We start from the raw sequence: 16,714 nt of genomic DNA, 5'->3' as shown, positions 1-16,714 counted from the left end.
GTTTTATTCTTTTTCTTTAAGTTCCCCAGGAAGAATGATAAATGTTTTTTATAAAATATTTGTTAATACTTTTAGCTATTTTATATCCATAAATGTAAGTTTATTAATAAAACACCATATTTCTGCCTTTTTATAAGGATATGAATTGTACATACAATCAATTTCAGACTCAACCAACAAAAAGCCTCTCAGAACAATATTTATATGTTGATTTTTTTCGCCTACTCATATCATCATTTTTTTACTCCTGGTTCTGTATGTTCATGTTCTGTTCTTTTGTAAACTTCATCTGTTTGTATGTTGTATACTCATTGTGTTTCAATAAAGTTCGATTTAAAAAAAGGTACGTTCTAAACGAAGCTTCAGACGTCACTGATCACGTGACTCTGGCCAAACGAATCAAGCCTCGACACGGTGCTTCTGAAGCAGCGCGTTGATCTTTCTGACACACGCACCGGAGCGTCAGCTTCAAGCGGACCATCACTACGTCTCACATCTAAAGGTGTCAAGGTAACTTTGAACTGAGTTCAGTCAATCTGGAGTTTTTCCAAGTTTTCTGTTGCTCTCTGTGAGAGAAGAGCGTTAAAGGCGGGGCTCTCCAGAGTCCAGCAAAACAGGAAACCACAGCTGGGTGTGTGTAAGTGTGCAAACCAATAGAATGCATCGTGGTGGGGGGGGCATCACGGGCAAGAAAAAAATAAAATAATCGGTCGTACCCATGCTTCCCCGACGTCATGCCAGCGCATATTGGGAAATTCGTAGGCACCGATCGGTTTTCTATCAGCCATTTGCTGGGAGTAAGGGCGCCCTCCGTTTGCGAGGTGCGCCTGCTGCTGGCGGCACAGGGAGGAGAGGGCGGGGCGGCGGGGAGTCTCTGGCTGGCTGGAGCGGCATCTAATAACCAACTCGCAAAACAAAATAAAAACAACAAACAGATATTATGATACAGACTTATAATCTGCACCCATGTTTTTTCTAAATTCTATAAAGTGAGCGCGAGAGCCCTCGGTGCGCCTGCGCGCTGCTGAAGTCAAAGTAAACTTTATTGTCATCTCCGCTACAGACAGTCCAGCATATAGAGAGACGAGACGACGAGGCTGCAGTTACAGCGGTGCAAGTAAACAAACAATAAATATAAGAAGAGTAAGAAAATAAATCTACACTTTAGGACTCGGGGTAAAGGATCAATAACAATTTAAATTTATAATTTACAGTTTGATGATTTAAAGTCTCACACAACCCGTCAAAAGGGGCGGGGCCGGCTGCTTCCAAGTAGAGCACATTTCATTTATAATGATGTAAATCCAAGCCCATCATGGATTCACGATCTGAATCCTGGGTTGTGTGAAATCCCAGAAATCAACCTTAGACAAAGTGAATCTGTGAACTAAGGTGTAGGTCTGTTAGGCAGGGCTGTGCAGAGAGGTTTAAAGGGGCGGGTGCTCAAAGTTAAAAAGGGGCACATTGAACCAGGCTGAATAACAACAACACACTTTCATCAAGAATCTAATATGGGCAACAAGGCAAAGCAAACGTAGCCGATGCTTTACCTGATGGGTACAATGTTGCTGTTGAGGGGTTGCTGTGGATAGTGCTGGAGGGCAGGCAGGGCTGGACTGGGACAAAAAATCGGCCCGGGCATTTTGACTGGAGACCGGCCCACCAAAAATGTGACGTCATTCATGGATAAAACCGCAAAGGATTCTGGGAACTTTTGGCAAGCGGTACTAGCGCATACAGGCTTTCAATTGAACTCAGTTACACAGCGATAAAAAGAAACACAAAAAATGGCAAGAAGCTGCTGTATTATTAACTGCAATAGCCGGTGTTGTGCCAAAAAGTGATTGTCTGCCAAAAACTGATTTCCGGTATTTGCAAAGAAACTGATTGCTCGTAAATTGCTATAAATAACTTGTTGGGCTATAATATGTGAAACATATGTCAAATGCATCCCTCATGGATGACATAAAGTCATACTGAGCTACAAACAACATTAGTGTAACAAGGTAGAAGCCGCAATCAGTCTTTGGCAGTGACTTTTATATAACCTTTATTTATGCCGTAAAAAAAAAAATCTAATTAACATTAAAAATGTATTTTGTAAGAAGTAGTTGGACAGCAGAAATGGCTCAAATATTACAATTATTTTTCCACTACTAATTAATTACCGTTGAGCTCAAAGGTTATATTAATACACGGTTAACGAATGTGTATTTATGAAGACGATTTGTGAGACGAACAAAGGTAAACGTACCTTTGTTCGTACGATGGTCTTTCGGTGCATTTCAAGGTCCTGTACCCATCCGTCGGTAAACTGTACCTGGGCTTGTTGCAGTGAGCTGAAGTTACTAAACTTCATGAGTGTATGCACTCACTCCAAGAAGCGTATAATTATAAATCTGAGCGTGGTGAAAGTTGGGCAGCACGCTAACGTCTTTTGTCCCTCTGTGTGCTCGTAAGGGTCTGACCCTTTCACTCCTTTGATTTTTCCTCGTATCTTTTCTTTGTCTTTTCGTCGAGTCTGTCTTTGTACGGACCGGCATTGTTCTCCGTCGTTTTGTACATTCCTTTTTTGTGCGGCAAAGAAAAAACAAGAAGGTATTGGAACCGGAGAATGAACGTTTTGCGGTGCTGCAATTGCAAATGCTTGTATTTGATGCGGTACTTGGATTGTTTTGCCAGGAGTTCCCGGCATGCAATGCGCAAAGTCACGTGGTCTGTCAATCGCTATAGGAAAAACCATAAAGCCTTTGCATGAAAACAACTGCTTTGATGTACACTGCCTTGTTGGTATATATGTATCAATCTAATAAAGTTAAACCTACACCATTCTCCCTATTCGGGATTTTAAACAGTACATAGCGGAAACAAAAAGACTGCTTGGTAGAGTTAACCTCCTGAACTATCTACAACACATGGTAGAAACCTGAAATTAAGACCAAGAACACTAGAGGTGAGACATGATCATTAATTAATATTAAAATTAATAAATGACAGATTTAGGGATATTTTCATAAAGTATTTATTTACCAAAACAATAGAAAACAGCATGGTAGCACAATATATTTTGTTAACACAGCAACCTTTAAATATGAAAGGAGACAGAGAAAGAAAGGTGAGAAAGAAGAATAAGAATAACACTTAATTGAGTTTTTGATGGCATTTTACACACAGTACTAATACAGTATCTAGAAAATATGGGAAAATACTGGCATCATATACAGTACTTACTTCTGAAGAAATTATATGGGACCCTGAAAAACAGGACACAAGTGAAAGGACAAAGAACTGTGAATGGCAATTGATGGACTTGCTCAGATGATCACAGTACTGGCATCTTTATTCCAGAAAGGAATTAGAGAAATCATATACACTAGTACTTACGTTGATGAACTTAAAAAGTTGAATGGTCTCGAACCTCTTAAACAAACAATGTATGATCAGACCCTGACAAACAGGACAGAAAGGAATAAAGATTAGATGAATATTAAAATCTATAAAGGACAGATTATGATTGAATTGTATCACCAAAGACTATTCACTCATCAATAAAAGGTCACCTACAACACTTCCACAGCAGCAACACTGAACATATCTTAAGACATGGAAACCTTTATGAAGTGAAAGGACAGACAGTGAAGGTTGAGAAAGAATTGTACTTAATAGATTTTTTCAGACGATGACAGTACTGGTATGCTTACTCTAGAAAAATGGTTGAATCATATTCCATATAGTACTTACTTAAAATGAACACACTTCAGTCCTCCTAAAATGACTGACAGCATCTGAAATGAAACAATGACAGATTAAGACTGTAAGAATATATGTTTATAAATGCCGAATACTCCAATCTCATATTTATTCTATCTATTAAGATGGACAAATTCTAAGCATTTACCAATCACTTGACTTGTTTGAAGTGAAGGTAGATACTAAACGTATTCGTTTAGGCAATAACAATAAAGCTGAATTTAATATTAACAATAGATAATTAGGAATGTTTTGCTCATTTTTATTTCACCTCACCAGGTTACAAAAGGAGCTTTCTCAGCAGGTCACTCTTCTCAGCTACCCTGTCAATGACCATGTCAGAGTCCAATGACATGAGAATGTCCTTTTCAGTGGCCATCAGCATAAACATCTCCAGCTTGTTTGCAGACAGGCTGCTTCGGAGTCTGCTTTTAATGAAGTTGAGTGTAGAGAACGTTCTTTCACAGGCAACCTGAGTGAGGGAGAGGGTCAGCAGGTACTTGTATGCCAGCCCAAGGAGACGATAGGCATCAGACAGCATGTTGAACCGCCTGAGTATTTGATAGCAGCACAGTGGGCAATTTTTGCAAGAACCACAGCTTTCGGTCACAATTTCACTTTCTTCGTCCCATTCTTCAGATCTGTCCTTTGCTGTTCTGGTCGTGTACTCATCTACATGTGATGTCTTAAGCCTTTCCCACTGTTCAGCAAAACGTTTCAGTTCTGACTGAAGGTTATTAACTGTAGCCCTGCTGTCAAATTTAAGTAGACAGGCGCTGAGGTTCTGAAATGCATTACTTGGAAGAGAAACTGTTCTGACCTGGCTAAACTTCCTGGGGTCCAACCATGCCAAATCGGCAAGAAGAGGGCCATGTATGACAAATCGTCTGTGGATTGCTTCAATAACTGTGTCCAGGATGATGTTGTGCACTTTCACCTCATATGATTTCTCAGCATTGATTTGCAACTCATCTTCAGGCATCTCTCCGGCCATGCCTTTTCTCCTTTTGGCTCTCTTTTTAGGTAGTTCAGCCTCCACTTCCATGTCTGTGTTGTTCTCCCTCTCCTCTAGTTTTTGATTTGTCTGTTTCACAAATGTGTCTGCAGCTGTCTTCACAGTTGGAAAGTCCCTGGCAATACTTTTGAGGCCATCTTGTGTGGCAGTCACCATATGATGGGCAGAGAGAATGTCCATCCCCTTTGACTGGAGGTACTTTGACAGAGGAGTTGTTGCTCAAACACTCTAAGAAATATCTGTGCTGTTAACACAGTTTCATGCTTCAAGAGACACTCTTTAAAGCCTCGTGCTTTGGCACAAACAGCTGGCTTTTCTTTTTCCCTCTTTTCAATGGCTTCCATCGTCAGCACTACATCAACGAAGAGGCCATCATCTGGTTTTCCAAAATGTCCAAAGATTTTCTGGAGGGCATCATGCTTGGCCCACCACCGTGTCTCACCTATTGGACTGAGGCGTCTGTGTCTTGTGTTTTCGGTTTGTTTCTCCCACAGATTAAGCCTGTGATAGGACTCCTTGATGAACACAGCTATGTCATTAAGTAAATTAAAGAGTGATCCACTTTCAATGACACTTTGTGTTGTGTCAGCAATCACAAGATTAAGTATGTGTGCATAGCACCACACATGCACATGAGTTGGAGACTGGGCAGTCATAAGTGCTGAAAAGCCTTTGTACTGGCCCTGCATATTTGAAGCACCATCTGTTGCATTCCCAGTGCACATGGCCTTGTCTAGATTCAGATGCTCTAAAACTCCGGAAAGCAAGTTTACAAAGTACTGCCCCGTGGATGCTTCGCACCTCACTATGGAGACAAGCCTCTCCTGCACAGACTCAGTAACATACCTGATGATTACTGAACACTGATCATAACCTGTGATGTCTTGGGTTGTGTCTAGCTGAACAGAAAACATCCCAGCTTTCTGGACATCACTGGCGATGCTCTCTTGAAGGAGATGGCCAAGTGCATCAATCACTGAGTTGACAGTTGTTTTGGAGAGTAGGGTGATGAGAGATCCTCTACCTCTTGATCCACTGGTCTGATGCAACTTCTTGCTTTTTTCAATGCAGTCATTCAAATGTTCTCCAAGGCACATATCATACTTGCCTAATAACACAATCAGTTCCAGAAAGTTACCATGATCGATGGTGTTATCACCTAAAGTGTATGCAGCCTCATTCTCCACATGCCTATAGCTGAGTCCCCTCTTCCCAAGTACTTTGATCACATCCACTATACGCTCTAAAACTTGCCGTCTCTTTTTCACTTGTGCTCTGTGAGCTGACAACTGACTGCCAGCAAACAAGCTCCTGATGTTGCCTTTTGAGCACCTTAAGAAAAAAGCTTCAGCACAGGTCTGGTGTGTAGTGCTCTTTTCATGCTCCTCTGTGCGCAGACGTATATGTCGCCAGTCACTCATGCCTGTTATAAATGTGCTGGTGTCAGTCAGCCTTGCAAATGCCAGACACACAAAGCAGAACAATAAATGGCGTTCTTTGCAATAAGTAAGCCACTTCCTGTTGGTGCCATCTTTACAGCTGAACACCCTCATCACAACTGCACTGCTACTGTTCTGCTGTGGGTGGTAATCTAAGAAGGCCTGTAATATGGCAGGTTCAGGGCGAGCAAAGTAATCGATGCCCTGGCTCTCACTCTCCTGCTCTTCCATCTCTCTCTCCTGCTCTTCCATCTCTCTCTCTTGCTCTTCCATCTCTCTCTCTTGCTCTTCCATCTCTCTCTCTTACTCTTCCATCTCTCTCTCCTGCTCTTCCATCTCTCTCTCTTGCTCTTCCATCTCTCTCTCCTGCTCTTCCATCTCTCTCTCTTGCTCTTCCATCTCTCTCTCCTGCTCTTCCATCTCTCTCTCTTGCTCTTCCATCTCTCTCTCTCTTGCTCTTCCATCTCTCTCTCTCTTGCTCTTCCGTCTCTCTCTCTTGCTCTTCCGTCTCTCTCTCTTGCTCTTCCATCTCTCTCTCTTGCACTTCCATCTCTCTCTCTCTTGCTCTTCCATCTCTCTCTCTTGCTCTTCCATCTCTCTCTCTCTTGCTCTTCCATCTCTCTCTCTTGCTCTTCCATCTCTCTCTCTTACTCTTCCATCTCTCTCTCCTGCTCTTCCATCTCTCTCTCTTGCTCTTCCATCTCTCTCTCCTGCTCTTCCATCTCTCTCTCTTGCTCTTCCATCTCTCTCTCCTGCTCTTCCATCTCTCTCTCTTGCTCTTCCATCTCTCTCTCTCTTGCTCTTCCGTCTCTCTCTCTTGCTCTTCCGTCTCTCTCTCTTGCTCTTCCGTCTCTCTCTCTTGCTCTTCCATCTCTCTCTCTTGCTCTTCCATCTCTCTCTCTTGCTCTTCCATCTCTCTCTCTTGCTCTTCCATCTCTCTCTCTTGCACTTCCATCTCTCTCTCTTGCTCTTCCATCTCTCTCTCTTGCTCTTCCATCTCTCTCTCTTGCTCTTCCATCTCTCTCTCTTGCTCTTCCGTCTCTCTCTCTTGCTCTTCCGTCTCTCTCTCTTGCTCTTCCATCTCTCTCTCTTGCTCTTCCATCTCTCTCTCTTGCTCTTCCATCTCTCTCTCTTGCTCTTCCATCTCTCTCTCTTGCTCTTCAATCTCTCTCTCTTGCTCTTCCATCTCTCTCTCCTGCTCTTCCATCTCTCTCTCTCCTGCTCTTCCGTCTCTCTCTCTTGCCCTTCCGTCTCTCTCTCTTGCTCTTCCATCTCTCTCTCTTGCACTTCCATCTCTCTCTCTTGCACTTCCATCTCTCTCTCTTGCACTTCCATCTCTCTCTCTTGCTCCATCTCTCTCTCTTGCTCTTCCATCTCTCTCTCCTGCTCTTCCATCTCTCTCTCTCCTGCTCTTCCATCTCTCTCTCTCTTGCTCTTCCATCTCTCTCTCTCTTGCTCTTCCATCTCTCTCTCTCTTGCTCTTCCATCTCTCTCTCTCTTGCTCTTCCGTCTCTCTCTCTTGCTCTTCCATCTCTCTCTCTTGCTCCATCTCTCTCTGCTGCTCTTCTGTCTCCTCTGTCACAGACTTCTCCACTTTTGATGATAAATCAGCTGGTGCAACATGGATTGGCACAATTTGTTAAGATTTTGAGAAATTTGAGAAACTAACCTTAAGCATAAAATAAAATTTACTATCAGTAACTTCATAGCACCCGCCCAGCAGTATATAAACTCCGTCATGCTAGTTACGCTGTACGAGTTATTAACCTGTGCAGTTAATAAAAGGACAGGTAATGTTTGTCGCGCTGTTGCACACACAGCACGCTCGTTTGTTTCAGTTCGTCAGTAGCAACAAGACAGCTTACCAACGTGTACGTAATAAGCTAATACTCCTGTGTGCTACACACTACAGTGTGCGCTGTACACCTACTTACTGGTTGTGTCGCATCAGTCTGTGTCTCTGAGTTAACTTGTGTTTCTCCTACAGCTCCGGACCGCAACAAATGCGCGTGCTCTTTGTGAGCTCGTTCCCGGCTCGTAACCAGCGCGTTCTGCCGTCAAGGGCGATCATTGGTTAAATGTGATCATGTGACTGATGCAAGCCAGATCCTTTTATTTAGCAAAACTGTGATTAATAGTTAAATATTATTGTTGAGGGGCACAGACAGGACTCCGCACGCACACACACATTAAAAAAATAATAATAATATTTTAAAAAAAAAAGTTGCCTCAACAAAAGGGCACCTTGGGCACCCATCAGGAAAGGGGCGGGTGCTCAAGCCCCTCTAACCCCCCCCCCCCTGCACGTGCCTGCTGTTAGGTTAATTGTGCTGATCCTCGGGTTGGGGGATTTGTGTTTGTACTGGAGCGCAAAATTCAATCCAATGGAAGATGGACAACAAAAGTTCAAAGCCATCAGGTGCTCAGGTTAGAAAAAAGAGAAAAGATGCAGGTAAGCAGACGTGTGATTGGATAATGGCAGGTCATCCTGAACCAGTCAGACTAAACTCCAAACAATACATTATGTTACAGATTTTAATATTAATTAGTCATTGTTACTTGTTGATTTGTCCTTTTCTCATTGTGTGACGAATTATGACGACTGTTTGGTAGCTGTTATTGTCTCTCTCTCTCTCTTCATGTGTGTTTCTCTGGTGAAACAATAGTTTTGTGTTAATGTTAGGGCTGCACGATTTTGCATAAAATGAGAATCACGATTTTTTGGCTTAGAATTGAGATCATGATTCTCTCATAACAATAAATAAACATAAAACAACAAATGTCTCACGTTTTGTTGTTGCAGCAAAATGTTGTCTTGCTTGAAATTCCGTCTCCACCGTTGCTCGACGCTGCGTGTACAGAGCAGGTAGTGCAACAATAGAAAAATAGTTGCTGGACGGCACTGTGTAGCGTTTGTCTAGGGTGTTGATCGTTTTCCTAAATCCCTCGTTTTGCACAGTGTTGATGGAGCCATATCTTTGGTCAGGTGATAAGTGATAGCCTCCGTAATGTCTTTGTGCCTGCGGGAGTTCGACGTGTATAGGGAAGCGCTGTATAAGGTTCCCGTTATTGATGTTTGGGTGGTTGACCGGGACGGATTTTCGCCTGTCACTTTCTCGTCATCCCTGACGTGCTCTCCGTGGTTTTTTCCCTGCTAATTTTAGCATCACACGGCACAGCTTCTGTATCACGTGGTATAAGGCTCCGCCCTTGTCATTTGTTGAGCAGGAAGAGTGAGCGCTTGTTTTCATGCAGAGTACGTCCCGGATCAAAATGCGGTACATTTGATCTCTGTTGTTTTTGCCTGATGATTGGTTTGAGTCTTGACAATCCACATTGCTGGTGTTGCATCTTTCAATGCCAGCAATGGCAGGTATCAGTGCTCAAAGCTTTTGTGTTTGTTTCCAACAAGTTGCCCACCTCGGGAAACAAAAATGTGTTCTTTTACTTGTCAGATGAACATATGAGACACTTTGACTCTTCAGTGCAGTGTGGAGCCTAACAAAGATCTGTTTTGTGTCCCAGCTGATCAGCAGGAGGAGGAGAGTCTGACGGAGCAGCAGAGGAACATTTTCAGCTACTTGGACTCAGCTCAGCCACTACAGAGGAAACAATGAGCTCAACACAGAAGGTGACAGACAGAGCAGGACCATATGACCAAAGATATTTATCACCATATACATTTGAACATTTGCCATAACGATGTAGCTGACGATAGAATTGACACCAGACAAAATACTTTACAGCTGCACAACTTTATTAAAAACCCATCAATGTATTTTCACTGAAACAAGCAGCTGTTGTTTATGTGCATTAAAGTTATATAAAAATGTAACAGTGCAAATGCAAATTCCTCGCTGACAGTTTAACCAAAAGGCGTTTCCAGTGGAAACTGGCCGACACATCCTGAGCATAACCATGTATAATATCCACTAAACTTCAGAAGAGGTTATACAGTCGTGGCCAAAAGGTTTGAGAATTGCATAAATATTGGAACCTGGAGAAGTTGCTGCTTAAGTTTTTATAATAGCATTTTGCCTGCACTCCAGAATGTTATGAGGAGTGATCAGATGAACTGCATCGTCCTTCTTTGCCATGAAAACGAACTTAATCCCCAAAAAGCCTTACCACTGCATTTCATTGCTGTCATCAAAGGACCTGCTGAGACCATTTCAGTGATCGTCTTCTTAACTCAGGTGAGAATGTTGGCGAGCACGAGGCTGGAGATCATCATGGCTGTATCCCGATTCAGGTTCTGCAGCTTTAAAGTCCTCAAGGGCCGCGTACTCAAAGACCGCTAAGGCCGAAGTGCGAGGCTCGTAGGCTCGTGAAATGGGACGTCTAGCCTCCGTCGCGCTGCCCAGGTTGCCTAGCAACCATGATACTAACAGCTGGAAACGTTTCATACAGCTTTGTTTGACAGAAATGAAGGAGAACATATTTAGTTCATTTGTTTCTACATGAGCTCTGTGTGATTTGATGAGTATCTGAGGCTGAGACCACAGGACTGTGAAACATGATTGTTGGGCTTCATTTCTGTGCTGAACAGTCGTTTAAGATTAGCTGTAAATAACAATTAGCTGATGTTGTTCATGAGACTAAAGTCATCTCACTGTGGTAATGTAAATATAATATGGCCAATATTATAGTTATTATATTAATCACTTCACTCACAGACAAGTATCTGTGACAGTGTGTATACAGATGTATCATATATAAGAGACAAATATTGTTCTTTTAATATGTTGGTACTAAATGTGGCTCAATGCTTACATATATGTGTAAAAAGCAAATGTAGGAGCTGTGATAACTGTGTCTGATAGAATGAAGAGTAGACTGATATATGAAATATTCCTTTATTGAGTGAGAAAATCAGACCATGTCATAACTGCTGTAAGTCACACAGAATAGATATCAGAGCCTTAAACAGGCTGACGTCTGCTAAATGGGTCAAACTGGGCAGAAAGTCTACAAACACATAACATCCTTATAGAATATGATGTAACACTATAGATCAACTTAGCTCAGAATATATAAAGCATATAAACAGTTACAGCAATATGATGCAACAAACACAGCAGCTACTGATCCAAAATACTCAAAGCTTCATAGAACTGAAACCAACATTTATTTTTAGCTCCATTCTGCTGCTGATACAGACTTTAGGTTTCTGAACATTAAACTTGTTGCTGCCTTTCATAGTGTGTAACTTGAAGGCCCTGAGTACTTTCTCCCACACTGGAAACACTGGGATGATCACATTATTTGAACATTACCTAATAAGACTGATTCAGCACAGACAGTTATGTTAAACTTTCCTAGCAGTCCTTCACAAACAGGGAACAGTCTGTCTATTCTCTCCATCTGTCAGCTGCTGCTGGCTCTTCCTCCTCCTCTTCCTCACACACTGCTGAGTTTGTCCTGGTGGATCATCAGGGCTGCAAAGCCTCACAGATGATGTGCAGCAGTGGCTCCCTCAGTCTGTCCTCACTCTGGACACTTGCAGTCGTCACACATGGAAATCAAATGTGTGATAAGCTGCAGGATTCAAACACAAGTGTAACTTATAAACACATGTTCATACTTTTATTCCACAATCAGAGAGAAAGAAACAGAGAGAGAGTGCAGGACAGACAGACAGGTGACAGTCTCAGGTGTACACACTGCTACACAACAGCACCAGAGAAGCAGGATTTAGTGTTTGTGTTATTACGAGTGTAAACAAGAAGAGTTCCAGATGGTGCAGTGGACACATGTGTGACTGCTGTGATTAAAGCATCTTTCTTTCAGCTTAACGAGTGAACCGTCAGCTCGTTCAAACACACGTTAAAGTGCGTTTGGCTCGACACCACCGAACACAGGCAGCAATATAACACAGCTAACATTAACAGTGCAGTGAATCCTGCTTGTGCCGTGATGTTCAGGACTGCAAACCGAGCAGCATCACTGACTTTCAGCTTGTTGTGTTTGTGGATATATGACTGACTTTAATTATCCACAAAATCATCACATTCTCTGTCAGATTAAGGTCGACTATTGAACGGCGTATATTTTAAAGGCTTTAAAACCAAGTTAACGCTGAAAGTACAAACATCACTAATGTCACATAACTCTGCCGACAAGGCATAGCTATGGCTATGAAATGCTCTTTGTGTATCACTTCTTCATTATGAAAGATGTCATTAATGCACTAGTAATGTCTCATCTGGAGTATTGTTCAATCATTTGGTCAGCAGCTAATGAGACAGATCTTAACAGACTTCAGTTAGTCCAGAATAAGGCGTCCAGATTAGTGTGAAGATGTTCATACTATACTAATATTGATCAAATGCATAATAACCTTTCTTGGCTTCCTGTACAGGCTAAAATATTCTATGGCTTACTTGTAGTTCTAAAGAAAGCAATTCTGTTAAACACACCACATTTATTCTGCTCAGCTGCAGTATCCAGATGAAATACATCATCATATTACACAGTTTTCAACAAGCTGCAATTTAGTAAATGCTCGAGTTAAAAGTAACGTTTTGTTAAACTGTTACATTTAGAGCAACTTTTAAGTGGAATAAGTTGCCTTAAAAAATTAGAGAATTATTCAAAACTTCAATGAACACTTAAAAGCCGATTTACAGAGCTTTTAGTTGTTGTAAATATTGTAAGACATGATTTGTTTTTGAAATTTGTGTAATGTGCCTCAATGTTATTGATATTATTATTATTATTATTGATTGCTTATATTTGAACAATTGTGAAACCTCACTGTGGATGTAAGAGTGAAATTATGTGGATATCTTGAATCCACTTTATTGTGTAATATTTTATGTGAGTATTTGACGGAAGACGAGCAACATCTGTTGTGGAAGCTAACGGGGTTCCTTTAGAATAAACAAACATAGGATTTATTATCACTGAATAATTCTGTATAAATCTATACAAATTATAGAAATATGTAATAGGAAACAACAAAATAATCTAAATTATAAAATAATGTGTGTGTGTGTGTGTGTGTGTGTGTGTGTGTGTGTGCATGATTTTAGTGTTTGAACAGTCATGAATTATCTTTAACAGCAGGTTGGATGTAATGTGTTAGAACTACCAGCAGGTGGGGATAAGAGACCTTTAAGGTGTTTGGTGCCACGCTCCACCTTCAGGTTTAAAACTAGTGTTAATGGAGTTTGAAGGTTGAGTTTGTTCCACGACTGCATTTCACTCACTGCCTCTGTTTGTATCTCTGTCACTGCAGGACCAACATGGAGCCAGAAGTCAGCGCTCTCAGGAGGCCGACAAACCTCACAGAAGAAAGGGAGAGAAAAAACACACCTGTGACGAGTGTGGGAAGGGTTTTACTGTGAGGGCTTCACTAAAACGGCATCAGGTCATCCACACTGGAGAGAGACCGTTCAGCTGTGACTTGTGTGGAAAGTCTTTTTCCTTGAAGCGTTCCCTAAAAACACACAAACTCATCCACAGTGGAGTTAAAGCATACAGCTGTGATCAGTGTGGCAGAGCTTTTACTCAAAGTAGCAGCTTACAGAGGCATCTAGTTACCCACTCTGGAATTAAGCCATACAGCTGTGACGAGTGTGGGATGGGTTTTACTGTGAGGGCTTCACTAAAACAGCATCAGGTCATCCACACTGGAGAGAGACCGTTCAGCTGTGACTTGTGTGGAAAGTCTTTTTCCAGGAAGGGTCACCTAAAAACACACCAACTCATCCACAGTGGAGTTAAAGCGTACAGCTGTGATCAGTGTGGCAGAGCTTTTACTCAAAGTAGGAACTTACAGAATCATCTAGTTACCCACTCTGGAATTAAGCCATACAGCTGTGACGAGTGTGGGATGGGTTTTACTGTGAGGGCTTCACTAAAACAGCATCAGGTCATCCACACTGGAGAGAGACCGTTCAGCTGTGACTTTTGTGGGAAGTCTTTTTCCTTGAAGGGTTCCCTAAAACAACACCAACTCATCCACAGTGGAGTTAAAGCGTACAGCTGTGATCAGTGTGGCAGAGCTTTTACTCACAGTAGCAACTTACAGAAGCATCTAGTTACCCACTCTGGAATTAAGCCATACAGCTGTGACGAGTGTGGGAAGGGTTTTACTGTGAGGGCTAAACTAAAACAGCATCAGGTCATCCACACTGGAGAGAGACCGTTCAGCTGTGACTTGTGTGGAAAGTCTTTTTCCTTGAAGGATTCCCTAAAAAAACACCAACTCATCCACAGTAGAGTTAAAGCATACAGCTGTGGTCAGTGTGGCAGAGCTTTTACTCACAGTAGCAGCTTACAGAGTCATCTAGTTACCCACTCTGGAATTAAGCCATACAGCTGTGACGAGTGTGGGATGGAGTTTACTCTGAAGGCATCACTAAAACAGCATCAGGTCATCCACACTGGAGAGAGACCGTTCAGCTGTGACTTGTGTGGAAAGTCTTTTTCCTTCAAGCGTTCCCTAAAACAACACCAACTCATCCACAGTGGAGTTAAAGCGTACAGCTGTGATCAGTGTGGCAGAGCTTTTACTGACAGTAGCAGCTTACAGAAGCATCTAGTTACCCACTCTGGAATTAAGCCATACAGCTGTGACATCTGTGGAAAAACTTTCAGCCAGAGAGGGTACCGAAATACACACCTACGCATTCATACCAGACATGATGTGTACTGCTGTGAACAGTGTGGCAAATACTTTACAACAGACGCACACTTACAACAACACATGTTTACCCACACTGAGGAGAGACCTTATCAATGTGACCTGTGTGAGAAGACTTTTAAATCTCCACAGCACCTGAGACGACACCAACAGATCCACACCAGAAAGAGACTCTACAAGTGCAGCTACTGTGAGGTATGTATTTATATTGTTATCTTGTCATTTTAGCCTGACTGTTTGGAACAACTCTGCTCATTAAACTGTGTTAGCATGTTAGCAATTCTACTGCCTGGAAAAGCAGCTCTGAGTGATTATTCAGATTTTCCTTTCAGTTATGATTTTAGTATTACTGTAGTATTATGGTGGTAGTATTGTAGTTATTGCAGCCCAGTAAACTGAGTGTGTTAACTGAAACAGTCAAATGTAGTTGGACGTCTGCAGAGATGCTCTTTATTTCAGGCGACGTTCAGGATACAAATGTTGAAGGACTGACTTACACTGTCTTTGTGTCTTTGTTTAGAAGCAGAGCGACACAGATGGATCCAGTTCTCAACCCTGTCATCACTGTGGTGGTGGGAAAGACTTTCATTGTGACCTCTGTGGAAAAACTTTCAGTCGGCAAAAGACCCTAAAAGTACATCAACGTAGACACACTGGAGACAAACTGAAATACTGCAAAGAATGTGGGAGAAGCTTCACCACAACAAGTGAGTTAAAACAACATGAACTGATTCACAGTGGGGTTAAAAAGCACCTCTGTGATCAGTGTGGGTCATCATTCACCACTGCAGGTCAGCTTAAATCACACAAACGAGTCCACACAGGAGAGAAACCACACAAGTGCAGACACTGTGAGAGAAGCTTCTCACGGTCACATAGTCGTAACATTCATGAACGTGGACACATGGAAGGAAACTACAGCTGTGACCAGTGTGACAAGAGCTTCAGGAATCTCAGATCATACTCTGCACACAAACGATCCCACGTTACTAATAAACTGTTTCACTGTTACCAATGTGCCCAAACATTCACCTCATTGTCTGCTCTGTGCAAACATCAGCGCGATCACTCAGGGCTGAAATCACTCCCATCACTGGATCACAGTGAATCTGAAGACACAGAAAGATCCTCTGGTTTCTGTGTCAGACTCAAAAAGCTTGAGATCAGGCTCCACAGAGTTCAGATAGAATCATTTAAACTTGTGTTGAACTGAACTGGTTGCTGGGCTGAACTTCTACATAATACAGATCTACATGGGATCTTCTTTTCTGTTGTTTTACTGAGTCAGTTTTGTCCTTTTTTCTCTGTCCTGGTTTTGCTCGTCTGTAAATGATTGAAACTCAGTCAAATAGTTCATTGTTCTCCAGCAAAACGTTTTGGAAACTCATGTTTAACCTTTAAAACTCTGACATGTTTTAGCACACAAGGCTTCATCGGGGAGTTCACTCATGATTGGACCATGAGAACAAAGGTTTTTAGTTCTTTCAAAGAGAGTCTTGGAGATGTTTGATGTTTCTGTTTTTCTGAAACCACCTGAAAGAAAAACTATTTTTCTTGCTTTATGTAGTGTGGAAGTTTTTAATGTTTCTTCATCTGTGATGTTCTTGAATGTGTTCACGTGAAGATGGTACAAATAAACTGTCCTTTCAGCTTTAGCTCCTAATTTATTCATTATTTATGGATGTAGCACAGCAGCCGTCTCTTGATTAACACATGGAGGGCTCGGGATCTGATGGTGTCGTCTCCCTAATTTGCCCACTCAGTAAATCTCACTCATGGCCAAGAAATTGAAATAAACCTTGTTTCCCTGCTGGATAGTGATCCACTGTAACTCTGCTCCTCCTTCCTGTTTAGGATTTC

At 42.0% G+C, this 16,714-nt stretch overlaps 3 protein-coding genes across 6 annotated transcripts in view; 1 reads left to right on the top strand and 2 right to left on the bottom strand.

The window, feature by feature from the left end:
* The window catches only part of LOC309702206 (protein NLRC3-like), a 361,701-nt gene that overhangs the window by 285,747 nt on the left and 59,240 nt on the right, over positions 1-16,714 (bottom strand). The gene's annotated exons all lie outside the window — the stretch shown is intronic.
* LOC309702237 (uncharacterized protein) lies at positions 147-16,509 on the top strand. Its single transcript, XM_082526776.1, has 4 exons — positions 147-510; positions 9,730-9,835; positions 13,445-15,049; positions 15,375-16,509. The coding sequence occupies exons 2-4, from the start codon at positions 9,818-9,820 to the stop codon at positions 16,065-16,067; spliced, it is 2,316 nt and encodes a 771-aa protein (XP_082382902.1). The 5' UTR covers positions 147-510; positions 9,730-9,817; the 3' UTR covers positions 16,068-16,509.
* LOC309702343 (uncharacterized protein) lies at positions 2,318-8,451 on the bottom strand. Of its 4 annotated transcripts, none has more exons than XR_014275444.1 (4): positions 7,534-8,451; positions 6,512-6,682; positions 4,027-6,464; positions 2,318-3,785 (listed from the first exon to the last, which is right to left on the bottom strand). XR_014275444.1 is itself a non-coding variant. In XM_082527032.1 (4 exons), the coding sequence occupies exon 2, from the start codon at positions 4,943-4,945 to the stop codon at positions 4,031-4,033; it is 915 nt and encodes a 304-aa protein (XP_082383158.1). In that variant the 5' UTR covers positions 4,946-6,682; positions 7,534-8,448; the 3' UTR covers positions 2,318-3,611; positions 3,742-3,785; positions 4,027-4,030. The 4 variants fall into 4 exon arrangements, 3 of the variants coding, with proteins under 3 accessions (XP_082383158.1, XP_082383159.1, XP_082383157.1); XM_082527032.1 differs by having other exon boundaries at positions 2,318-3,611; positions 3,742-3,785; positions 4,027-6,682; positions 7,534-8,448; XM_082527033.1 differs by having other exon boundaries at positions 2,318-3,447; positions 3,742-3,785; positions 4,027-6,682; positions 7,534-8,448.

This window comes from Aulonocara stuartgranti (genome assembly GCF_965226115.1).
Source record: "Aulonocara stuartgranti genome assembly, chromosome: 3".
In the NCBI taxonomy this organism is placed as follows: Eukaryota; Metazoa; Chordata; class Actinopteri; order Cichliformes; family Cichlidae; genus Aulonocara; species Aulonocara stuartgranti.
Note: the sequence above shows the minus strand (reverse complement) of the source record. Positions and strands in the feature narration are given on the sequence as shown.

What these genes read in the sequence shown, in the direction of transcription:
- LOC309702343 (XM_082527031.1), bottom strand. Translation starts at nt 4,945, where the DNA reads ATGGACATTCTCTCTGCCCATCATATGGTGACTGCCACACAAGATGGC.
- LOC309702237 (XM_082526776.1), top strand. An exon ending in ACAAGTGCAGCTACTGTGAG is followed by an intron (nt 15,050 to 15,374) that starts GTATGTATTTAT and finishes GTCTTTGTTTAG; the next exon opens with AAGCAGAGCGACACAGATGG.